Raw genomic sequence first — 25,135 nt, 5'->3', positions numbered from 1 at the left:
AACATTTTTTTACAATTTTCTTAACAAAATTATAACAATTTTTTTAATATTTTTTATAATTTCCCATTTCCATTGGCCTTTCATGAGTTGTCAGTTTGTGGTTGGTTGGATGAATCACATTACCATCACTGCCCATATTGAGTTTCTATGGGTCTATTCCAACCCACACTTAGGGAATATTCAGTCATCTTTTAGGAAAGTATCTCTACTGTTTTTTTCTTACTTATTTTTTTTAATTTAATAATAAAGTTCAATCAAGTCCAAAATTATTACAACTGCTTCTTAAACATTTCTATTATTATTATACATGACAAGTGTATGCTTTCCCCCCTTGTTCCCAAGGCATATTTTTAAACGTGGTAAATACTTTCTTTTTTCATTTATTTAAAACTGTTTCATTATTTTTATACTTAAGTTATATTAAAAATAATTTTAAATTACTTTTTAAATAATATTTTTAAAAAGTGTTTTCTCAACATCAGTTCGGTTCTAACAGTAATGCTAATTGCTAAACACGCCCTGGCCTCAAACTCACTTCGCAATCTAAAAATTGCTTTCTAAAAAAACATAATAGCTATCTGTGCTATTATTTTAATATTTTTATAATTAATGTCAAAATTAGTTTTCAATTAATTTTTTAAACATTTTCTAACAAGTCTCCTCTTTGATCTGTAGCCATCAGTCCACTCTGGAATTGCTCGAAATGGCATAATAAATATTCATGAATCCCATAAGCAACGCAATTCTCCAACTACGACTAGATTGAAATACCCAATAGATGTAGCCTCTATTTACATACTCGTCAACAAAGAAAAGTATACCTAAGATACCCAATTGATTCTGAAGTTAATGCAAGAGGGTCATCTAACAATATCAATGTTTTGAACCTCCCCTCAATTGCACCAGATAAACCAAGTGTAGATAGCTTCATTTGCCTTTGTTGCCATCCTGTGGTAGCTGCAGACCCATGAGCCCAAGCAGATTTGACGCGGGACCAGCTTGTCCTTGTTGGGAAGAAAAGGAATCAAGAAGACTCTTCACCAAGTTAACATCAACATCTACTGGAGTGAATTCTTCATCCATGTCCTTCCCAGCATTTGATGTCCCCTGCATTTGGCATATATTCATGCATCACATTATTTTGATAAAATCTAGGAGGCGAGAACGGAAAATGCGATTATGGATGCCGATTAACATAAATGCAACATGCTGCTCCCCAGTAATAACTATACAAGCTTAATACTTACGGTTGCATGGCTCCTACATAAAGAATGCAGACCTAGAATTTTGCAAGAACTTGAACAAACTAAAAGATTGCCATTTTTCAGAAGCTTGATGACTCGATAAGAGGAAGCATCTCCCATCTACAAAGGCATGATATGGGATCATTTCTACCAAAAAAGATGAGAAAATTACCTCATTTTTGTTGGAGTGATCATTTGCACGAACAAAGCTCTTCTGAAGGGTGGTGTCCTTCAGTTCCTCATTCAGAGCATCTGAATATCTGTGCATGAAAGTGTCCTCTCCATCCTCATTATCCTCCGAGGCTTCCATAATATCACTCCCATCTTCAGACTCATCTGCAGACATTTATAGTCTTAAGTACTACGAACAAAAGTAGAAAATGAGGATACGGCCTTGTGTAATCCTATGTCTGACCAGCATAGCATGTGTTTGATAATATAAACTAATGAGAAAGCAACATGGCAACATGCAAGTAGGTGGGTAACTTGACAATCTCAAAGCTACAAACTATAGATTATTACCTCAACCAACTGTTACATGAGCTTAACCTAAATAACCTACTAAGCATAACCAGCTGTTTTCTCCAGCAATGATGAAAAATTAGAACACACACACACACAGAGAGAGAGAGAGAGGGAGAGAGAGAGTTACTAAGCACTAACATGCAACTATTCTTTATGAAGCGTATGGAGGTCAAAATGAGGCAAGTGCAGGCACAATGGCAAGGTTTAGCTTAAAGCAGGAAGTTTTGTGCACCAATAATGCCCTTCTTTTACACACACAGGATGCTCACCTTCTCCACCAACCCACCCCCACAGTAAACTAAAAAAACCCTTCTGTTTGAGACACCTCTTGAAAAGAGCATTCAACTTCCAGCAGGAAGGAGTATATTTTATAAGCCTTAGAGGGACTGCAAATTGACCATCTTGTACCCTTATGTGTCTTTAGCTATTGCTTCACTGAAAATTGTTAGATAAGCTTTACAAAAAGTATCTCCATCTAACCTTCCTACTCCCTCAAATGAATTGCTCCTAAAAAAATCTAAACGAAGTTTAAATTTCAAAGGGTAAATTATATTTTACTCTCTGAGTTTTGGCGTAATTAATGGATTCATCTCTATATTTTTAAAATCAAACACTTAAATTCCTAAGTTCTACGACCGTCTAAATAGAAAGTCCTGTTAAAATTGGTGTTAGTAAAACATAAAAATGACCATAGTACCCCTAATTAAGTTAAAAACTTCTAAAGAAAACATTCACACACAACAAATATACGTTACTCAACTTCTATCAAACATCTTATCAAACAACATATATGCGTTAGTTTTATTTTCCTTAAAACAAGAAATCTTCTTCATGAATCATGCACTTGTGGAAGTGATCATAAATCCAAAAGAGAATGAGAAGCTATTATAATGGCAAGGAACAGAGGATGGCAACAGGTTATTAGCGAGGGTGATTCCTCTATTTTTATTGGTTCCTGCAATGTGGTTCTAGGGATGTTCCTCTGTGAATTCAAGATGTGGTTTTTTATAACAATTTTTTAGCCAGCCAGCCAGCTCTGTTCTGTTAGGTTCTCTTTTGTAAAACATGAAGCAAATATGACACCCATATTCTAGGACAAAACTCCTTAGGAATGAAAGCTTTTAGTTTAATCCTGTTTACCAGGATTCTTTTGCACTGAACTCTCTTGCAAGCCTTTAGCTTGCTTTCCAATACAAACATTTCTTTAGGCCCAAAAAAAAAAAAAAAAGGAAAGAGGAGTGAGAAAGAGAAGGGTTCAAGAACCTTAAATATCAAGAATAAATATAAATTTTTTAAAAACCCATAAAAGAAAGAATTGAAAAAATTTGCAGATTAATTCTTAAAATAATATGAAAACCACCAATCCAGTAGAAAAGTTGGCAACTTTTTGAGATTGAAAATTACAAAAATAGCATCGTAATGCACTCAATAAGGAGGTTTATAACAGATCAACAAGTGTGGTTTCATTTTGGATCAAGAAATTGATATTCAAAATCCTGATTAAAAAAAAATAGATGGATGATGGTGATGGCAATTCAATAAAGCTAGAGCTTTAATTAGAAATGGTAATCTCTTCCCGATATGAAGGAGGAAAGAGAACCCATTCTAATTTTGGCAAGCTGGTGAAAGCTAGTTTTCTTGTGAGCTTCTAATTAGGTACTTTTGACAATCTCTCTCAAGTTCTATACACATGACCATTACAATCAAACAAATAGGGAAAATAATAGTTGGAAAGAGGTGAGAGAAGAAGAAGAAAAGGAAAGTAAGGTATACTGGGTCCTTTTCCATATGTAAAGAAGAAAGAGAGACCATTTCAAAGTTTTTGGATGGATGATTTGAGCTTGGAAGAGTATATGCACAACATATTCTTGAGATTAATCCACAAGATGAGACAACCCATGTGCTATTGTCAAACATGCATGACATGGCAAGGAGTGGAAAATATAGCTTCTGTTAGGAAAAGTATGAAAAAGAAAATAGTAAAATGTGGGAAGCTATGAGTTGAAAATGGAGTTTTTGTTTTTTAGAGATAAAAGGTTGAAATGGAGGTTGAAGAAGAAGGTATTTTAGAAATAAAGAGTTATCTCTTACCATTGACTATGCTTTTTCTATTCACCTAACAGATTTTGTTAATAGATGGACCTTCAATTTGGACAGTTGTAAAACTCAGGAATTTAAGTGATTACTCTGAAAATACAAGAACCGATCAGTTAATTACGCTAAAACTCATGATTAAAGTGTAATTTTCCCAATTTCAAATCTCCACAGCAGCAAATGTGGGCATTTGTATTCGAGAGAGACAAACAGAGCAAGTGGGAAAAGCCAATATATTTAAGGAATATTTACTTGTATTGAAATAGTAAATGAATAATAGATATCAATGAATATAATAGTGCCTATACAATAAAAGCTAACTGAATATGTTGAAGTCATAAAAAGAGTCTAGTTAGATCTTTAGTTGCAGTAGAAACTTAAGCAGCCACCGTAAACAAGAACAAAGTGATTCTCAAGTTGTTAGCAGCATTTAATAAACTTAAGACTGGGAAAAATAATAACATACCAAAATCCATATCAGATGAGGATGCTTCTTCAGTGTCAACATCACTAGCATCAGCTTGACGTCCATGACGCTTCATCACTGATTCCATGTCTTTAAAGAATTGATCCGCATCAAGGTCCACTTCTTTCAGATTCCTTCAAAAAGGTAACAAAGTAGACACAGATAAGTGATCAAAGGACAAACAAATATTGTCTGATAACAAAGGAAGCTAATGTCCCCTGCCTCTGAAAAAAGCTTAACCAAGTCTAAAAACGAAGGATAGTAACTCAGATCAGTTGACAAATAAATTACCACCATGGGTACAGAAGAATTGCCATAGCATCAATCAGTGATCGTAAATATAACAAGCCAATCAGCAAGTAAAAAGAAAAGATTTTGGTGACTACCAATAGTTGTGCAATTGGTCAGTTCAGTTCCAAACTAAACCAAACTACAATAACCAAAAAGAGATAATAGCACGAAGTTGAACCGAACCAAACTATACAGTAAAACTGAATCGAAGAAAAATTCAGTTTGATTCTGTTCTTTCTACATATCTCAACAGTTGCAAAAGTGAAATTTCTCTCATTTTTTTATTGCAAATGTATAACCTAAAAAAAAAAGATATAATTCATCATCAACACAAAGTTCACGAAATACAGAATCCAAATAAGAGAATAAGTGAAGAGAGAACTATTAACTTTTAACTCCAGTTACAATTCCATCTAAATAAATCTGCATATTATTCTGCAATTTCGCAAATTAGATACACAATTACACATGGAAATAGAAATTTCATTTAAAACCCACATTTACATTTCACTAAATCATCACAGAATCACACAATCCAGACATAGCTCACTTCATAATCCTAAATATAAATATATCTACAGAGAAAGAGTAGCATCTTCATCAGAGACTTGGACGTGCAGGAGAGAAGAAGAGCAAGGGAAGCTGATGCAGTGAACCTGAACACTTGAGAAGTGAGGAAAAAGTTGAGATCCAGGAGGAGAATGAGACCAGGGAGGCAAGCAACAGAAAGAAACAAAAGGAGGAAAGAAGACAATGAGGACAAAGAGGGGGCCATGAACCAGGAGGCAAGCAACTGAAACACCGCAAGAGGGAGAGAGGACAAAAAGGTTTGAAATAGAATTGAATCCAGTCATCCAAAAGGAATTAAGAAACAAAACTGAGGTATGATGGAGGCATGAAGGGACGAGTAGTGAAGAAGAACTGAGGCATGCAGGAGGGCGTGAAAAGAAATCAGGGATTCTAATATAAAGGCAGCTAAAATTTCACAGCATAGGACATGATTCAGATTAGTTGGTTATCCTTTTTTATTAAACTAACCAAATGGATTTTTTTTAACCAATAACTGAAAAAAAAAAAAGTATGTCAGGAACCACCCTGCTAAGCCCTATACTAACTAAAGTAATGCCACTTTTAGCCAGCCACACCACACGCACTCGTACAACAGTACACTTTATTTTCATTCAATATGCTAAAGTTTAAATATGGCTGTGAAAATTTTTCTAGGTTATGTAATCAGCAAGTTGACTTAGTAATGATTCTATTCAAAATAAAACCTCTAATCCAAGTAAGGAAAAAAAGGTTGGCTTAGCAAAAATCTAAATCAACACAGTGGAGTAAGATCAGAATCACGGTTATAAAGTCACAAAATTAGGTCCAACCCTAGAGCAGGTTGGAGTTTAAGCTATTGCCAGCCCAAACAAACCTGCAAGTGGGACAGCTTGCAACTTCTCAGTAAAGAGAGATACTATCAAGATTTATAACTAAATAGAAAAGAGCAAATTTGCACCAATCTTGTCCTGTACTGATAAAGAACAAACCTGTTTTCAGGAACCTCTGCTCCCTTGTAGCTTGACATCTTGTCCACAAATGCTTGCATGGTTTTTGCAATATCACCAAGACCAAAATCACCAAAGTCAGCATCAGATGAAGGACCAGCATCCTGTGGCTCTTTCAACTTCTGTTTCTTTTTGTGTTTAGCATTATAGAGATCCATCTCTTTTTGCCTCTCTCGAAGGGCAACATTCAGATCTTTCTCTCCATCGTAAAGCCAAGAATCATTGTCGGAAAGAGGAACCTCCTGACTCTGGAAATCATCAACTGAATGGGGCACAGCAAGAATTTCATCAATTCGTCTCACTGGAGCGCTCATCATTTCACTGCAATAACAACATGGTCAATACAATTACCTAACAATGGAAAGCAAGGAAACAAGCCTACGTTCTTAAAAACCCAAGCAAATATCACCAAATAAATTCAACGTATGATAAACATCCTCAACAAATGGCTTCTGCTAGACATTAAAATAGTGAAGCAGATTCTGGAAGCAAGTGTAGGTAATACGAGTCTTAAAAAGGATAGCATTTCCTCAAGCTCCAATAAATTCTCATTTATTTACCTCCACAAATGAAGCATATACAGCTTATTAGACTAACTAAATCATGTCAACAATCATTACGTGAAGGAGGAGGAGGAGGAGGGGGAGGGGGGATGAGAACAAACAAAATACATATAAACTAGAAGAAAAATACCTGGTACTCGAAAATAAAGTACTATTCCGGTAATACTCTTCAGCCTTCTCCATTAACCTCTTGTACTCCTGTGAGCCCGGCAACAATCCTTCAAAGTACCCACTTCTCACCAAACTGTCCTTGTACTTGTTCCACGTACTCCCTTTTCCTTCCTCTCCTTCCTTCCTCCTCAGCTGATACATCATCTCAAACCCACAGGTAATCTTCATCCCCAACTCCGCCTCCAAATATGCGCTGGCATCATCTCCTCTAACTGGCATCGGATAGCACTTGGGCGCCTGAAATTTCTGCTGCATTAACTGCGCATACATAGCCCTCGACATCTTAATCGCCACGCAAACCAGTTCTTCCTCTCTCCCTCTGCTCACAAACTTCTCCATTTTCGCTGCGTACTTCATTGTATCAATATCTCTATCGTAAAATCCCTCCACTGCCAAAGAGATTAAACAAGGCTCGTGCTTGAGAACCTGTGCCACTGATACTGGAACCCTAACCCGAACCTGATGGGTATTTCGTCTCGCTCTTTCCGGATAATCCGAAATTCGGCTCTTCACCGCTTTTTGAATAGAATCCGCAGCTCGCGATTCACTCTCATAGTACGTCAAAAATTTCAACGAATCGATTAAGTTCGGATTAGACAACCGGCTTTTGGGAACAATATGGAGATCGCCCCCGCGAATAAAGACGCGGTTAACGCTGTTCTCGGGGTTAATCCATCGAGGGAGATGAAAAGCAGCTTCAATGAGGAGGAACTCGCCGTCGTTGTCCCATACGCGTATGGAAAGCGAAGGGAATTGGCTGGAAATAAGAAAGAGCAGGAAAACGGTGAACCATTCGTCCTCGAGGTTATCGCCGAACCGGAGCTTGCCATGGAGGTGGGGGAGAGGAGATTTGGACGAGCAGATACAAGAAGATGAGAAAGAGGAGATGGAGAGAGAGAAGGGTTCGTGTTGCCAGATGTAAGATAAAGTGTACGGCGAGATGAAGTGAAGGATTTCGAGGTGAAGGGATTGGAGGGCAAGGGAAGGAGAAGAAGAAGAAGAGAAGGAATTGGAGAGAGAGGAGTCTGGAAAGATTGCGAAAAAAACAGTGTCGTCTGGGATTCGGGAAGTATGAGAGAAGATAGAGGTGAAAGGATCGGCGTCGAAGTCTGAGGGTGGTTGCGTCGCCATGGTTCTGTTGGGTTTAGTTGCTGCCAGTGGCTGATAATGGTGTATGTATTCTCTGCTACTGACGGCGTCTCGTGAATGTTCCTGAAACGTCTTGTCGTTGCTTTTGGATAAATCCTGATGTCGATGAGCGTTACGTTAAACGGGACCGTTTGTCCTTTTGTCAAACGACTTGTTGGTTCTAAACCCAGAGGTTTTACTGGATTGGCGTTAGCTGTGAAAAGAGCGGGGATGCAGAAGGCCCGCTTAAAAGGTTCAATTAAATTATGTGATTTATAAAAATAATGTAAAAAATAAATTTATATTAATAAATAATATTATATAAATATTATAATTAAATAAAAAATATATAATTTATTCTTTCACTAAGAAAAATTATTTTACTTCTTATTTATTTTTTTAACTTTTAAATAATAAAATAATCTAATTTTTACAATTATCATGTAATATTCACACTCTTGAAATTAAGTTATTAATAATTAAAAGTTGAAAGTATATTTTTCTATTTTATAAATATTAAATTATTTATAATTTAAAAATTAAAAAAATAAATAGAATAAAAATAAAATAAAAAAATAAAATATTTTTTTATAAAAAATTAAGAAAATAAATTATACATTTAGCCTAATTAAAATATGACAATAATTATTTAGTTTTTAATTTTAAAATCTATTTATGGGAAATTATTATGAGTCCCTTAATTTAAGAAAAATTAATTATTTGATTTTATAATTTTTAAAAGCAATTAAAATATTTCATATTATCTTAAAATAGAATAAATTAGTTTTTTATTAAAAATTTTCTTTTATTTTAAAAAATCATTTATTTATTTTTATATTTATTTAGAGACAAATAAATATTTATCTTTTTACTCTGTAATTAATGACAAAATATCAGTAATTTAATTTTTAGAGATAAATATATTTATTTATAAATTTATTGAAACAAAATTGTCTCTTTATATAATTTTACAAACTATATTATTTGTCTCTATTTTAAAGATAAATTACATTGATTTAAATAAATTTATCTTTAAAGAAAATTTAATTTCTTCAAATCATTAATTATTGTTTATTTATCTTTATTTTATTATATCATTAAATTTAATTTAAATAAAACTTAAAATAGAATTTGCTTAAAATATTATTTAAATGAAAAAATAATAAGAAAACCTATAAAAAATAAAGCATTTTTCAACTTGAGAATTTTGCTTATGCAGTAGGTACAGCTTTTTATAAATTTTTTATAGGGAGGCAAATGCCTCCCTATTTCTTTTTGAACAATGTGGGATTTTAATCCTACTTCGTCCCAGATCATTTCTTTTTCATTATTTTTTATTTATAATTTATAATTTTACATTTCAATTTTTAAAATAAATTAATGATATATCAAAATTTATTATAATTTATTAATTTTTAAGTATAATTTAATTATAAATATTATTTTATGATATAAATTTAAGTAGTTATATAATAGAACTAAAATATTATAAAATATTAAATTTATTATTGTATATATATATTTGATTAGTTAAAATTTTGTTATTATTATATTATATTATATTATATTATATTATATTATATTATATTATATTATATTATATTATATTATATTATATATATATATATATATATACACACACATATATATATATATATTGCATATTTAATTTTTTAAAATTAAAAAAATACTTTTCTTATTTAATTTTTAAAGTATATACACATTTAATATAATATACAATTAATTCATTTATACGTTAATTAGTTAACAATTTTTTTTTAATGGAAAATATAAATATTTTAATAATAAATTCAAAAATGATTAAATTTTTTTATACGATAAAATTAATCTTAAAGAATTAGAGATGTAGAATATAATATTTAAAGATTGATTAATTTTTATCTTAAAAAGTTTACTATTAAAAACAAATAATAAAGTATTTTTAGAGAATAATATGTTTTTAACTTAAAAGTTTATTATTAGAAACAGATAATATAATATATAGAAATAAATTAATATTTATCTCAAAAATTAATAATTAAAAGCTAATAACATATAATATTTAGAGATCAATAATTATTTGTCTCAAAAAGATTTTAAGATATAAAAAAAAAATTAAAATATTTTAATATATTTTTAAAAATATAAAAATTTATTTATTAATAATGATAATATACAACTACTGTATTATAAATCTCTCAAAATTATTTTCCGGACAGAGTTTTAAAAAATGAAAAAAAAAAAAATATCTTGAAACGGTAAAAAGTCCTCTTCTAAAGTAGCCCTCTAGATTAACCGCCGACCAGCAGAAGAACTGTTCCTTTAAAAAAAAAGAAAAAAGAAAAAAGAAAAGAATAAACCATGATTCTGATATTTGATCCGCCCAGTACGTGATGCTGTATAGAAAACTCTCTCCCCCCGGTGTTTCACACTCTCTTTCATGTACTCTGCAGCCACCGATCCCTGATTATCTCGTACCATTTCTTCCAGAATCACCATTTTTACGATGTGTTACGGTCACCAACGTTCCTTATCCCCTCACGACTTAATCCACCGCCGATCCCAAAACGATACATCAGTAGTAGATCACCTTCAGAGCCGCCTCGCTGAGACCGAGGCTCTCCTAGAACGAGCCAGGGCTCGAGAAGCCGAGCTCAATCGCCGCCTTGAGGAGATGAAGCGGTTCGTTTCTGTTATGGAGATCCTTGAGACGTACCTCAAGCGAAAGTTTCAAGAGCAGCAAGATAACGTTGTTCGCCTCTTCTCGTCTATACCTGCTAAATAACGTTTGATTCTCTGTGGTGTGAGTTTGTGCTTCTTGATACTTGTGTGGAAAATTGGTACTTTCAGTGATAATGGCACAGATTTAGAGTTTCAATTTTTAGAATTGTAAATTTCCCAGCTTTCGAGGTAAAATTACTATCATCTAATTTGTTCTTACATTTGTAAAAGGGAAATGCTATGAATTTATTGATCTTGTCGTTACCAACTCCTGATATTTGTGTTTTCAAAGCCCTAAAGATGAACTTTTGGCTTTTGGGCTTGTGAGATCATCATCCTCTCTCCATCCTTCTATCCACAGTTGGGATTTATCAATGCTGGATGAGCTTTTTGAGAATTTAGGAGTTACAGTATTTCAGTTTGCTCAAACATATCAATTATGATTGTTTAATTTGATTAAAACATTACTCTTTATGGGCTTAAAACATGAAGGTTTGAGCAAATTTCTCTAGTATAAGAGATTGTGCATGTATTCCTGTGATTTGCTTCAAATGCAAATTTGATTCATTTGTAGACCAATGGGGAAAAGGTAAATGGCAAACATAGTGTAGTGGGTGATTCATGCTTGCCTGTGTGCTTCTGTTCAAGTGTGTATTTAGCTTTAGGAAAAAAAGTTGCAATTCATGAATTCTGGCAGAAAGACTATGCAAGGATTTCTGATTGGAAAATAAATTAAGATTTGTCAAGCATACTCCTGATTGATGTTTATGGCCTGTCTGTCAAATTGCTTGTGTTCCTGAACTTCTCCATCATGGTGATCAGAGATAACATGAACTTCAGATATTGGAGGAAATTTTACAAATTTCAAGTTCGCCTTCTCAAAGGGTTTTAATGAAGTGTTTTAATAAATTGCTTTGGGTGGAAGATCTCTTTGCAGTAACTGATATCTATGTTGTAATTGAAAGATTGGCTTGTAACTTTGTATTTGTGCAATTGAAACTTCTCCCCTATGCATCTGATTGACTGATTCAACGTGAATACAACCTTCACAAAGTTCATTTTCATCTTGAACCTCCACAATCGCAGCTGTGATCAGTGGGTGTTAGAGGATGAACACTCAATTGAGTTTACTAGTTTTAGGTTGTAAGTTTTCTTTGCAACAAGTATTGATGAGTTCATGATTGTTTCAGAACTTTCTTTACTATGATTTTCAGAATGGAGATTGTGCTTTTAATCAGCAAGTGAGAGAGAGAAAAAAAAAATTACACTGATTTCCTATGCTTGTTTTTCGTCAACTGAATATTTGAGTTAAAATGAATTAATTTTGCTTGGTTGAAGTTGATTTTGATTCAATTTTATATTTAAAAATATTGATCTATTTAGTTTTTTAGTTTAATTTGATGGATTGTTCATAATTAGATTTAAGATAAATTCAGATAATTTAAATTAAATTTAGAAAGATATAAATCAAATCAAATTTGATTTAAAGTAGTTTAATTTTCAACCAATACTTTGTCTATTTACATCCCTACTCGCGTGCGTTAATTATCGTCCCTTAACACACAAGCATAGGACATGTGCACTATCAATAACATGTCACCTCCTGTCCTGTTTCTTGGGTGGCCCAACCCAACTCCTCACCAAAGACAACGTGGACTTTCTAACCGAAAAATATAATTTTATATATCAATAAATTATTTGTAGTTAATGTAAAAATACTATAAATACTAATTAAATTAATCATAATATTTTTAAAACGATAAAATTATTATTTATAATAAAAAATTTTAGTACTTTTAACTTTTACATGTATATTTTTATTATATATATATGCGCTTATTTATTATTTTATAAATTAATAAATAATAATATATATTCAAAAATTTAGTCTGGTGTTCTATTGAAATGGATATAATCAAACTCAAAATGACCATATATTTCAATATCAATAAAGTTTAATTACAAGTGGCCTACAAAATTTAATGTGATGAATAATAAATTTGAGCATAGTTTGTTTAAAGAAAATATATACCACATTCTCAATTTAAAATAAAATATTTAATTTGCAGAAAAAATATTACTATTTCGTTAAAATATAAAAAAGGTATTAAATCAATGATGTTAATAAAAATTTTAAAATTTTAAAAAATAACTTTTATTTTGAAACTATGGATTATTTTTCTTAGAAATATTTAAAATAATATATTTTTTTTAAAAAAATAGGGATCAACAGAGTAAAATCTAAAAATTTTCAAATTTATTATTTATTAATGTGATAATAATATGTTTAAAAAATATTATATTTAATTGAATTTTGTCTAAACAAAATTTAAAAGATTTACAGTATTGTGTCGTGTAGCATTTCAAGATACTTTTTAGTAAATTTAAAAGGTATAAATATATATTATTTAATAAATAAAATGTAAGAATAAATAAAATTATTTTATAGTTTTATTTATTTATAATTGAGAATTTATAATTTTATATACAATAATTTAATTTATATTAAAATAATATATTATGATATTATATCATTAAAAAATAAAATAAATTTTTAAATATTATTGAAAATATTAATGTAATAAGTAATATATGATTATTAATTAATAAATTTTTTAATATTAAAAAAAAATAAAAAGTTATTATATATAATTTATTAATATTAAAATAATATTTTATGATATAATTTTTAGAGAAAATTATTATTTAGTATTTAAAGAGATATTAATTGATTTTTAAATTTTAAAAAACATATTAAAATATTTCTTATATTTTAAAAATTTTATTAGTTAGTATTTATTATTAAATATTATAAAAAAATTTAAATATCTTTAATATGAAAAAATATTCATATTAATTAATAATTTTTTTAAAATTAAAAAATTAATTAATAAATTTTTAAAAAATTTATAAAAATTAAATTATAAAATATTTAACGATAAAATTGATAAAAATATTAAATAGTTAATTTTTTAAAATATTAATAATATTTTAATATGTTTTTTAAAACCAATTATAATTCACGTCAACTGGCTGCAATCACCGAGACCGCTTGCTGAATTTGATAGCTAAAGCGAGACTTAATAAAAAGCCAGAAACCATCGGGACCACGCCTTTATTAATCCCTAATGGGCAATAGCTTCAAACAAAAAGTTAAACTTTTTCACTGAAGTTGAAAAACAAAAGGAATAAACAGATAAAATAATATAACAGCTTAATCCTTTCTTTCTTTTTCTTCTTCATCTTCTTCCTCTTCTCTCTAGACTTTGAGTGCCTGCCACATCTTCCACATCGTCCCACTCAGCCGCCGGTTTTATTAACGGCCAGTGTAGGGCATTATTGTCATTTGATACGTCCGGAAAAGTGAAAACAACAACTGAGAGCAACTGGCCAGCGGTGTTTTCTACGGTCGTAATCTTTACACTAAAAACTCATTCAATTCACCCATCCATATACAGCTTCCCATTAGCAAAATAAGCATTAAAATAAAGACAATCATTTCAATTTGCTTGCTACTCCTCACCAATTCTTTCTTTTCTTTCATTCTACTCAATTCTGTTTCCCTTTTTGTTCGTTTTTACTTCATTTTTTTGCTATCTGCTTGACGATTCATTACCCATTTGAGAAAAGTTGCAATGGAAACTGGGTCGAGCTCAGATTCTGTGGGCAAGTCTGTGGCAAAGAGAGAAGCAGCTAGGTCTAACACGAAATCAGGTTCTGTGCTGCCAAATATCAAGCCATTTGTGTCCAGAACTGATCATAATCCAAGAGAGCTGAGATCTTGGGCTAAGAAAACCGGTTTTGTTTCTACTTTCTCTAGTGAAACCAGTACAAGCAACAGTGAGAAGTTTGATAGCAGCACTGGTTTTGACTTGGACAGGGGTCATAACCATCACAAGAACGGTGCGTTGTCCCCAAAAATCGAGATCGACGCGTTTCTGGGTCCGACCAGGCCTGCCAGAGGTTCAGAAATTGAACCAGCTTCGGGTTCAGCATCTAGGTCAGATAATGAGTTCAGGAATGGAAATGATAGGAACTTGGGATTGAGGGATGAGAACAAAAGGAGGAGAATAGGAGATGAATCTGTTCTGGGAGTTGGGGATGAGGAAGGGAAATTTGGATTAAATGGAAGTGGAAATGAAACTGGAGGTGGCAATGGGAATGGGAAGGGCACCAGAAATGGGAGAGTAAATGGTACCGGAAATGAAATCCCAGAAAATAATCCAGCTACGGAGCCTAAGAAAGAAGAAGAAAATGGTGGAACTGATATTGGAATTGAGGTGTATCCTGGTGGGGATGATCCTGATAGTGAAGGGTGGCAAAAACAGAGTGGAATGAGATTTGGGTTGAGAGATAATCCTGGTTTTGGTTAGTTCTCTTCACCCCTTATTTTTTCCTTCTCCCCTCCTCCTCCCAGTGGATTTCTCTTTGATCCCAGTTTATTTCTTAATGGGTTTTTTTAATATTAAAAAATGAAATCAAAGTTTTACTAGCGATATGATTGAGTGTTAAGACTTAAAGACTCAAAGATGGAACACACTGTTCGAGGACTAATTGTGTAGCAGTGTGTTCGGCCGTCGATGGAGAATTAACTTTGTTAGCAGATGAAGATTAATTTTTCATGTTTAATTAACTACATATTTCAACAACTGGAACTCGAAAGAGCCAGTTTCTGTGTTCTTTGATGAATGAAGACACAATAATATTTTCTAAAGGGCTTAAGAATTGCTGCATTCTTTCTCTTTCAGTCAGAAGTATGTAGAAATGGAAACCAGAGTATTTAGTCAAGCAAATAAATGAATAAGGAACAATAGTCAGAGGTCACAGACCGCAGTGCCAAGAATTCACCTCTTACGCTTGACACTTTAAGGGTTTGCATGTAGGACGCTTGTTGACTCCGTTTCGTCTTCTCTAATTTTTTTTAGCAATTTTTGCAAAGTGTAGTTTATTTTTACCGTTTTAGTTTAAACTACCCTGAAATTTCTAGTGTTAGAGTTGATGAAATTTCAAGATACAATTAAGGGGAATGTTATAGAAAGTTGAATTTATTTAATATAGAATTTGTTTTTCTAAATAGATAGAATAATTATGTCTGTGATTATAGGATTTGATATATTCCTATTATAGTTAGAGAATCTTTTATTTATGGTATCATATCATATATGTCTTGGATCTTCTATTATAAATAGAGAATCTTTTGTATCAGCGAGATAACCAAAGCTGTAAGAGCCACAATTCATTTTTAATATGACTCTTCATTCTTTCGGTCCTCCATGATGATCCCCACCCCCTTTCTTTGTGTTCCGGTAAGTTTCATAGAAATTGGATATTTTCCCTGATCCTTGCTTGTTTGTCCCTTGACTGCAGTGCCACTTATGTATTATGGCCTGCAACACTATTTATCTTTGGCTGGCTCACTGATTTTCATCCCCTTGATCATCATACCAGCCATGGGAGGAACAGATGTAAGCATTGATTCTCATGGATATCGTGTTGTTTAATACACTTCAAGAATGGAATTTACAGCTTAATAAATTGTCTTTCATTATATAAATAATGACAGAGGGACACTGCTACAGTGATTTCTACAATGTTGCTGGTCTCTGGCATTACAACAATATTACACTCCTATTTTGGTACCCGACTTCCATTAGTTCAAGGGAGTTCATTTGTGTATCTGGCACCGGCATTAGTTATCATGAATGCACAGGAGTTCCGGAATCTCTCGGAACATGTGAGTTAATTGTTAGGAAAAATATTTGAAGTGATACATCTGTCAGCTTCAAGCTTGGTAGACATACAATGACTTTTTTTTAGCTTTACCACAAATGCATTTTGAAATACCAAATTCCTAAAAAACCTTTTGCATCTCAAAATATACAACTACTTTTCCCCGAAATGAACCAAAAATTGAAAATAATCTATAATGTAAGCTTCTAATTGAATGAGAATGTGTGAATTGTGTTGATAATTCTTTTGAAGCCTTTTTTGTATTTCAAGCATCAAGGAGATTTGCCCACCATGAATGTTGTATTTTTTCCTTTGATAAACTGCTTTAACCTTTTAGTTTCATGCTCACTGAATATAGAAATTCAGACACATAATGAGGGAGCTCCAGGGGGCTATAATTGTTGGATCAATATTTCAAAGCATCTTGGGATTCACTGGTTTAATGTCCCTTCTTCTAAGGTAAGCTAAGAGTTTGCCTACATTGTTCTTTCTAGTTTCTGTTCCACCTCCAGAGTTATAATGCTTATTCAGTCATCCAATACATGCTAGGGATGTTGCTCTTATCGTGTGCTATCTTGGTGCTGGTGCTGCCTGCATAAGCCTTCTTTTGTAAATCAACTCTAGTTGCATAATATAGCATTTAGTAGAGTTTTCTTAAATGCCTGATGTTGTTCTTTTGTGCTAAATGGAAAAGATTATTTATGTTAACGTTCTGTTACATTAATCTGTTGAAAAATTTCTTTGTTTCCTTCTATGAAACTTTACAATTTATTGTCAGAAGCTGTAAATTCAGAGGACCTATCTAATCCTTCTTTCCTTGTATGCTGATGTCTTGCAGATTGATTAATCCACTAGTGGTTGCACCAACTGTTACTGCAATAGGTTTAGCATTTTTTAGCTATGGTTTTCCACAAGCTGGTAGTTGTGTGGAAGTTAGCATTCCTCTGATACTATTGGTTCTTATATTCTCCCTGGTACGTGATATTCTTGAAGATTTAAGCAATTTAAATACTTAACCTTTTTCTTTTTAATATTAAGATCCTTGCATTCAGTGTTTCTATTTCCAGTACACAGCTAATTTGTTAGTCATTTGTCATTTTAATTCTTTTATTCTTTTTGAGTGTTCAAAACACTTGATGTTTTGTACTTTTATTGCCTCTTCATCAGTATCTTCGAGGATTATCCATCTTTGGACATCGCTTATTCCGAATTTATGCAGTAAGTTTCTTACTTGTATGTGACGCACTATCTAACTCTTTCTTTATTTTGTTTAATATTGGTTTCTTGATGCTGAGATTTGAAGTTAACATGTATTGCAATTAAATACTCTCCCTTCGCCATCTAAGATGAAGCCCAGGGTGGACTTCACTGGCAAATGTTGCAGTCATTACTTGGATAATCTTACTGAAACTTTCTGTTAGTGCAGGTCCCCCTGAGTGTCATGATTACATGGACATATGCATTCTTTCTGACGGCTGGTGGAGCATATGCTTACAAAGGATGCAGTCCTGACATACCAAGTTCAAATATTTTACTTGATGCATGTAGAAGGCATGCATATACAATGCAGCATTGCAGGACTGATGTTTCTAATGCATGGAGAACTTCTGCATGGGTCAGAATTCCCTACCCTTTACAATGGGGTGTCCCGATCTTCCATCTGAGGACTTCCTTGATCATGATAATTGTGTCCCTGGTTGCATCGGTGGATTCGGTTAGTAGCTTCCACTAGATGCTTTTGTCCTCAAACTTCACATTATAGTCTCTACTATTTATTAGGGGTGAGCATTCGGTCGGTTCGGTTCAAAATCGAATCGAAAATTAAAATTTTAATATTTATGAAATAGAAACCGAATCAAGCCAAAACGGTCTGATTCTGTTCGATTCGGTTCAGTTTGAATTTTTAATAAATTTTTTATTTTTTACTCTTTAGTTTTAGTATTTTAAAATTTAATTGAAATATTTTAACCTTAATATGGTCTAATCTCTCTATATTATTGAAAATAATATACTATTATCACTAATAAGTTCAGTTCGATTTTTTTGATTTTTTTTTTATCAAAACCAAACCGAAATTTTTGAAATTAAAAATTGAACCGAACTGAAATGAATAAAAATCAAACTGAATTTTTAAATTAATTCGGTTTGGTCAGTTTTTTCGATTTGAATCGAATACTGCTCACCCCTACTATTTATGAGTGCATAATTGTCATATGATAATGCAGAATGGTAAGGCTTGTAGTTTGCCCACAATATGTTAGCACAATAAATTTTATGGGAAAATTTGGAGAAAATTAGCAGCAAAATAATTTTTTTAAAAAGGGGAAGGAGAAACAAATGCAGTGCTGGGATGCCCATCATCTTGTAGTTTGTCCACAATATGTCAGCACTTTTGTCTGGTTTTACTTCTGTGTCATGAACAACCCGTATTATTCACTGCAAATTAGAAAAATAAACAAAAAAGCTGGGGCTTGTGATTTCACCCACTGTGGGAAACTTCAGAAGAGAAGCCAAGTTGATGGTTTGATTTGAAGATCTCTTTTTTAATATTTCACTGTAAGAAACCTAAATTATCAAAGAATTTTAAACACAATATTGATGCAAATGTATCAATGTATACAGGTTGGAACTTATCACTCTACATCCTTATTAGTTAACACAAAGCCTCCAACTCCAGGAATTGTTAGCAGAGGAATTGCATTGGAGGGCTTCTGCAGTTTATTGGCTGGACTGTGGGGTTCAGGTACCGGTTCAACGACCTTAACAGAAAATGTGCATACCATCAACATAACAAAGGTGGCTAATCAGAGGGCTTTGGCTCTTGGGGCAGTTTTCTTGATCCTTTCCTCATTTGTAGGTAAGCACCTGGAATCTGCCAGAAAAGGACCACAATTGTAGGTAATCATGGTGCCTATTCTTTTTCCTTCTTTAATTGAATGTCTGTTGAGGAGTGTCGCCACAAGGTGAGTTTTGGAAATGGCTTTAAGTCTGCGAAGTCATATTTATTAGTCATCCAAGCAAAACTAAAATTTCTTTTACCTTTTGAGATTGGAAATTAGATCTACAAGAATGTTTAAGAAATCTATAGTTTCCAGTTTGAACACATTCTATACAATATAATTTCTCCATTCACACATGAAAGTCGTAGGCCCTTCATGTCATAACAGAGTTTATGAGTTTGCTTACACATTTGTTAATCAGACTAATTAACGTAAATTTTGAAAACTCTGCATGGTTCGATACGAAAATAGCATTCAGGAGTACAATCTATGGGGTGATTTATCATATTAATATCTGTAGTTGTGGTCAATAGGAAAAGTGGGTGCTATTCTTGCTTCTATACCACTGGCATTAGCTGCTTCCATACTTTGCTTCATGTGGGGCCTTATCATGGCACTGGGTCTCTCAACTTTACAGTACAGTCAAACATCAAGTTTTAGAAACATCGCAATAGTTGGTGTTTCATTGTTCCTTGGTATGTCAATTCCCGCCTATTTTCAGCAGTATCAGCCTCAAGTCACCTTGATATTACCAAGTTATTTTGTTCCTTATGCGGCAGCATCAAGTGGACCAGTCAACACCAGCAGTAAACAAGTATGCTTCTTGCCACTTTCTTTTCTAATAGCATAAACATGCATGAGTAACATATGAGAATTTATGCTTTGTCTAGTTTTGCATATTCAGTTAATGTTTTCTGTTGTCCTCCTGGCATTCAAAAGTTGATATTTCTCTCTCTATTTTTTGGTTCATCCACCAGTTTGATTTTGCGATAAATGCTCTTATGTCCATGAACATGGTGGTGACTCTCTTGATAGCATTTGTACTTGATAACACGGTCCCTGGTACCCGACAAGAAAGAGGAGTGTATATATGGTCACATCCTGAAGACTTGGCTAGTGATCCATCATTACTTGCAGATTATTCCCTCCCTAGAAAAGTTTCCCGGTTCTTTTGTTGGTCAAGGTGTTGCCGCACATAGCATGTAGTTTTTCTGGCATTTACTTCGTTGCTTGACCTCTTGGAGATCGCACTCTGTTCTTAAGAGTAGTTGTGAAGTTCCAGTGTTGAATTTCTACAGAGATTGGAGGTAATGCAGCTCATACTATTAGTAATATATTCATTTTACTGGAAAAAAAATCAAGAAATTTCATACATCACTAAACTAAATGATATTGTATCTTGTCAAAGAGAAGTACATGGTTGAATTCATATTATATCAATAGTTAAGACATTCTTTGAGAATAAGGTATTTCTGGCTTTGTGAATCCTCTGTTATATTTTGAACTTGTTTTTGTATCTTTTTCTGCCAGAGAAGCATAATCATATCTTTCTAGTACTTGAACTCTAGACTTTGCATGAAAATTTGCACTGCTATAATTTTCTGTAACAGATCCTTATGCTTGTCCAATTCTCAGATAAGAAGTTAATAATGAACCTGAGCTTGTATGAATAATTCAAAACAAATCAGAAATTTATTTTAACAAAAGAGGTGAGGGGGATAAATTATTTTAAAAGAAACAAAGAATTATGAATCTTATTATTTTGATTTTGTAATCTACAGTAATAAATGCATCATCATCATCATCATGAGGTGATATTGGAATTCTTGCTATGCCATTCTTGGATGAGAGAACGAAGGGTGTGATTAGGGGTGAGGAATTTGTGCTTGAGCTTTAAATTTGTCATTGGTGAAGTATCACGTCCCATCTTTAGCCATTCCTCTATTGCTTCTAACTCATAAGAAAATCCATCTGCTGCTACATGTGGGTTCTTCATTACGTCCTGCACCCAACATATTGAAAAATTATTCAATGCAACCGTTAATATAATCCACCTCTTAAAGGTTTTTTTTTCATTAAAATGGTTTTTAAATTATTTAACTACATATATAGCAGCAATATCAAATAGCTTTGGGGGCTAACCTGAAATATAGGGCAGAGGAAAATGCCAGGTACTTCCCTGGACTCTTCTTTGTCAACACCTCTAACAAAACCCTCACATCCTTCTCTAGCAACTATCCCATCAGCCTTTTTCCTTACCCTATCAAGCTCTTCCATTACAGTTCCTATACTCAAATCTTTATTACACCTAAGATCACTGGGCATGCACTTCATTGCTATCCCAACAATTTCCTCAGCCAAATCCAACGGCCACTGTCCTGCCCTCTCATCCAAAACCCCAACAAGGCCTGACCTGTCCCATTTCATTTCCTCTTCTAATAGCCCACCCCAATTTCTCCCAGTCAAAAGATGCACTAACACAACTCCAAAAGCCCGAATATCGTGGTGCCTATCGTAATTTTCGTTGGAGCGTCGGCTCAGCCCGAACCCACTTAGCTTCGCAACTAGATTGCGGTCAAGGAGGATGTTGGATGTTGTCAAGTGACCATGAATAACGAGTCTGGGCTTTGCCAAGTGAAGATAGGCCAGGCCTGAACAAACCTCGTGGGCTATTCGGATTCGGTCTTGCCACCGGAGGGTCCTGTCTCTACTTTTTTGGTTTCTTTCAGAGGAAAACAAGATCTCCCTTAAGCTACCATTGTGCATGTATTCAAAAATTATGCATTTTGGCTCTACGCAGAACCCCACCATGGCAACCAAATGAGGATGTCTGATGTTGTTAAGGTACTTAACCTGCATATCAAAGTTCACTTTCAGTGACAGCAGAAACTACAATACCTTTCGTTTGATTAGAAGGGCGTTTCAAAGCCAACGAGCTTTTAACTTAGTGGGATAAGTTTCGTTCATCAGAGTATTACCTTGGCTAGAAAATCTTCCCTGGAAAATCCAGCATCATGATTGAACATTTTGACTGCAACAGCTAAATTATGAATTCGACCTCGATACACATTAGTCCAATCACCGCCGGATTTCAATCTGAGACTCTCTGAAAATCCATCTGTTGCCAATCTGATATCCTCTGAACTATACTCCCTATAGCCACAAGTTATCTCATTATACTTGCTCACCATTCCTATTGCATCTTTTTCTTTACAAAACTCAATTCTACGTTGAAGAACGTCTCTCTGTTGCCTTAGCTCTTCAATCTCCCTCACCATTTCTGCTCTTGCAAGGACTGCCTTCTCTAGTTGAGCCTCTGCATGTGATCTTGCTAACGTTGATAAATGGAGCTTGTTGGAGAGCTCTGATTTGAGTTCAAGAACCGAGTTTAGCCTGCTTCTGTTTTCTGCAATATCACTCATGGTTTCTTGAATTTGTTCTTTCTCATTGTCCAATGATTTCTTGATCTCTATTCGATTTGTCACCTCATCTTTTATCTTTGCTTCAAGCTTATCCACCTATAAAAACATTCAGTGAAAAAATATTAAATAAATAAATAAAAAGGCTAAATTTTATCTCAAATTTAACTTTTTGACCAATAAAAAATCAGAAAAAAGTTTTTGCATTTTACCCTGGCATTGCATAAACTCAAAGCCCATTCAGCTTTTGCAGACCTTTCTTCATTGAGCTTAGCCTCTTCCTTCTTCAACTGGATTATTTTCTGGGCATCTTCTATTTTACTTCTCAGGAATTCCATTTTTGCTGCCATACTCTGAAATTTTGGCATGAGTAAGAAAACAATTGTAATTATTATTAAATAAAAATTAAAATTTTGATATTGCACATATCCCATGACAGAACAGACTAAATCTCATAATAATCATTGGGAAACAAGCATCCAAACAACCCTATATTTATTAACCCATCACTGTCAGGAAACTTCCAAGGCTATCATGACAAGCCTCTATAGTCAAAAAAAAGATGCATCAGAAAGAAAATGTTTGGTAGCCAAAGTGGACTTGTTGAACCTAAACCTCTAATTACTGTACTAAAACAAACTCATTTTGGCCATATGCAACTAAACAAGGATAATTATATATGAGCACAAATTCAATTCCTTTCTGGGTTAAAGAAAAAGAAGAGAATCATGGCCACATGCTGCAGAAAATATCTCTGATATTTGCTTACCATGGTAGAATCAGTAGGATCTAGCACATCTTCCTCCAATGAATCAGCCTGTAAAATTTCATTCTCTTCCTCGCAAATATCTTCATCCATATTCAAAGACAACAACTGCTCATAATAATTATGAATCTCTAAGACAAAATTTTCCCACTGATTCTGAGAATTCTGTGATTCTAGGCCCTTTGATGAGGCATCTATGTGGCTAAAATTTCTTCCTTCTGTAAACATTTTTCCTAGCCAAGTTTTTCTGTTACCCCTTTTTGCAGCAGTGATTCCTTGATCATCCTCCATGATTGTTTCTTCATTTTCTCCTCTGAGGAATACCAACTTCCCTCCACAGATTATGAAAAATTCGCAGAAATTCGGTTTGTGCTGATGGATGTAGAATGATCCACTGATTGCGTTCTTTGATTTCCTGTTTTGAGAAAGAAATCAATCAAAGAAATGGAATTCTCAAAACAGTTTCTGAAAGATATATTTTAAAGAAAATTCATACCATGATGAAGACTTCATGAATGTTAATCCCATAACCAATTTGGTTATCTTGTGTTTTGAGATCAAATCTACTATGACTTTATGAATTGGTTCATCAGATTTTTCAACTTCCATGGTTTCAGCCTTCACCTGTAAAAAAAAAAAAAAGAAAAAATCCCAAGAATTTTCAACACAAAATCAAGAAAAGAAGGAACTGAAATTCCAGCAATCCTCAAAGAGAAGAAAAGAAAGAAGCTAAACCTTTCCACAGAAAGCTATGTACTTAAAGAGTAGCTTCTCTATCTTTTCTTGCTCATATTTTCTAAGAACTTCCAGCTTCTCTTCACTCACAGAACTTACAGGGAGCTTGCCAACTGCAACAGAAGCAGATTAAGGAAAATCATGGTTGAGTTCTCAACAAAGAAAAGCCAAAAATGCAAGAAATTCAAATTCTGATCATGAAAAACTTACATGGGGTGTAAACAAAGTCCTTGGAAATGTTGCAAGTCACATGGAGAATTACTATAGAGATTTGATTAAGTTTCCATTTCCCAAGTGTCCAATCCAAAGTCTTGAATCCATCTTGTAAATCATTTCCAAGAATCACATACACCTTCTCCACATGTGCTGCATCCATTCTTGAGCTCCAAACACTCGGCTGTTGCCTTAATTTTCAAGATTAAGGCTAAGAACCTCACTCAAACAAACATTAGAGTTAATTAATTAAGGTTAATCTCATCAAAGAAAATGACTCAATCCAACCCAAAAGGCTGAAAAGGATAAAGTCTGAAAATTACGATGAAAAGGAAAGAGTTTGAAATTCTGGCAAAGATTTGTTGGAAGTTTTCAAAAAGGACCCCTTGGAGAGGGAGAGATTATCAAAGCTTGTTGTTTGTTATTTTTACATATGGGGTGTTGGACAGTCATATTTGGCCTTTATTCTATGAAAATGCTAGGCATTGGCAAAGGGCAATTTGGTAAATTAATTACTTTTTTCCTTCTTTGGTTTAGTAGGATATTTTATGAGATTGAGGTTTTCAAGGTTTATATTCTTGAAAAAATATTATATTATTAATAAAATAATTCATTGGCAACGACTAAGCAACGGTGAGTCGTTTTCATTGTTTCTTGATTTTCAATTACTTTTTTTTTTTTTAAAATTTGCTCTTTGATGCAAAAACATCTATATCAAGAAAACGATGTTAAT

The 25,135-nt window shown here is 33.3% G+C and overlaps 4 protein-coding genes across 5 annotated transcripts; 2 read left to right on the top strand and 2 right to left on the bottom strand.

The window, feature by feature from the left end:
- Positions 1-733: 733 nt before the first annotated feature.
- On the bottom strand, positions 734-8,125 carry LOC110628470 (protein ecdysoneless homolog). Its single transcript, XM_021775133.2, has 5 exons — positions 6,870-8,125; positions 6,159-6,497; positions 4,330-4,463; positions 1,417-1,580; positions 734-1,107 (listed from the first exon to the last, which is right to left on the bottom strand). The coding sequence occupies exons 1-5, from the start codon at positions 8,039-8,041 to the stop codon at positions 928-930; spliced, it is 1,989 nt and encodes a 662-aa protein (XP_021630825.1). The 5' UTR covers positions 8,042-8,125; the 3' UTR covers positions 734-927.
- A 2,248-nt stretch (positions 8,126-10,373) lies between these two features.
- LOC110627944 (protein SKIP34) lies at positions 10,374-11,023 on the top strand. The gene has a single exon (XM_021774359.2). The coding sequence runs from the start codon at positions 10,545-10,547 to the stop codon at positions 10,821-10,823; it is 279 nt and encodes a 92-aa protein (XP_021630051.1). The 5' UTR covers positions 10,374-10,544; the 3' UTR covers positions 10,824-11,023.
- A 2,927-nt stretch (positions 11,024-13,950) lies between these two features.
- Positions 13,951-20,771, top strand: LOC110628001 (nucleobase-ascorbate transporter 11). 2 transcript variants are annotated; one of them, XM_021774431.2, is made up of 10 exons: positions 13,955-15,127; positions 16,127-16,224; positions 16,323-16,493; positions 16,848-16,948; positions 17,328-17,463; positions 17,657-17,707; positions 17,916-18,203; positions 19,112-19,346; positions 19,803-20,083; positions 20,247-20,771. In XM_021774431.2, exons 1-10 carry the CDS (start codon positions 14,395-14,397, stop codon positions 20,466-20,468), a joined length of 2,316 nt encoding a protein of 771 aa, XP_021630123.1. In that variant the 5' UTR covers positions 13,955-14,394; the 3' UTR covers positions 20,469-20,771. The 2 variants fall into 2 exon arrangements, with proteins under 2 accessions (XP_021630125.1, XP_021630123.1); XM_021774433.2 differs by lacking the exon at positions 20,247-20,771 and having other exon boundaries at positions 13,951-15,127; positions 19,907-20,070.
- A 121-nt stretch (positions 20,772-20,892) lies between these two features.
- Positions 20,893-24,880, bottom strand: LOC110628000 (putative U-box domain-containing protein 50). Its single transcript, XM_021774430.2, has 8 exons — positions 24,400-24,880; positions 24,190-24,302; positions 23,951-24,078; positions 23,458-23,869; positions 22,901-23,041; positions 22,248-22,787; positions 21,412-22,122; positions 20,893-21,271 (listed from the first exon to the last, which is right to left on the bottom strand). Exons 1-8 carry the CDS (start codon positions 24,563-24,565, stop codon positions 21,074-21,076), a joined length of 2,409 nt encoding a protein of 802 aa, XP_021630122.1. The 5' UTR covers positions 24,566-24,880; the 3' UTR covers positions 20,893-21,073.
- Between the last annotated feature and the right edge of the window lie 255 nt (positions 24,881-25,135).

Source organism: Manihot esculenta, chromosome 12, assembly GCF_001659605.2.
Source record: "Manihot esculenta cultivar AM560-2 chromosome 12, M.esculenta_v8, whole genome shotgun sequence".
Taxonomy (NCBI): Eukaryota; Viridiplantae; Streptophyta; class Magnoliopsida; order Malpighiales; family Euphorbiaceae; genus Manihot; species Manihot esculenta.
Note: the sequence above shows the minus strand (reverse complement) of the source record. Positions and strands in the feature narration are given on the sequence as shown.

What these genes read in the sequence shown, in the direction of transcription:
- LOC110628470 (XM_021775133.2), bottom strand. Translation starts at nt 8,041, where the DNA reads ATGGCGACGCAACCACCCTCAGACTTCGACGCCGATCCTTTCACCTCT. An exon ending in ACTTTATTTTCGAGTACCAG is followed by an intron (nt 6,498 to 6,869) that starts GTATTTTTCTTC and finishes TTGTTATTGCAG; the next exon opens with TGAAATGATGAGCGCTCCAG. An exon ending in GCAGAGGTTCCTGAAAACAG is followed by an intron (nt 4,464 to 6,158) that starts GTTTGTTCTTTA and finishes ACCTTTTTGAAG; the next exon opens with GAATCTGAAAGAAGTGGACC.
- LOC110627944 (XM_021774359.2), top strand. Translation starts at nt 10,545, where the DNA reads ATGTGTTACGGTCACCAACGTTCCTTATCCCCTCACGACTTAATCCAC.
- LOC110628001 (XM_021774431.2), top strand. Translation starts at nt 14,395, where the DNA reads ATGGAAACTGGGTCGAGCTCAGATTCTGTGGGCAAGTCTGTGGCAAAG. An exon ending in GAGAGATAATCCTGGTTTTG is followed by an intron (nt 15,128 to 16,126) that starts GTTAGTTCTCTT and finishes CCTTGACTGCAG; the next exon opens with TGCCACTTATGTATTATGGC. An exon ending in TGGTTGCATCGGTGGATTCG is followed by an intron (nt 18,204 to 19,111) that starts GTTAGTAGCTTC and finishes CAATGTATACAG; the next exon opens with GTTGGAACTTATCACTCTAC.
- LOC110628000 (XM_021774430.2), bottom strand. Translation starts at nt 24,565, where the DNA reads ATGGATGCAGCACATGTGGAGAAGGTGTATGTGATTCTTGGAAATGAT. An exon ending in TTCATGAAGTCTTCATCATG is followed by an intron (nt 23,870 to 23,950) that starts GTATGAATTTTC and finishes TTCTCAAAACAG; the next exon opens with GAAATCAAAGAACGCAATCA. An exon ending in GGGAAGATTTTCTAGCCAAG is followed by an intron (nt 22,123 to 22,247) that starts GTAATACTCTGA and finishes TTTGATATGCAG; the next exon opens with GTTAAGTACCTTAACAACAT.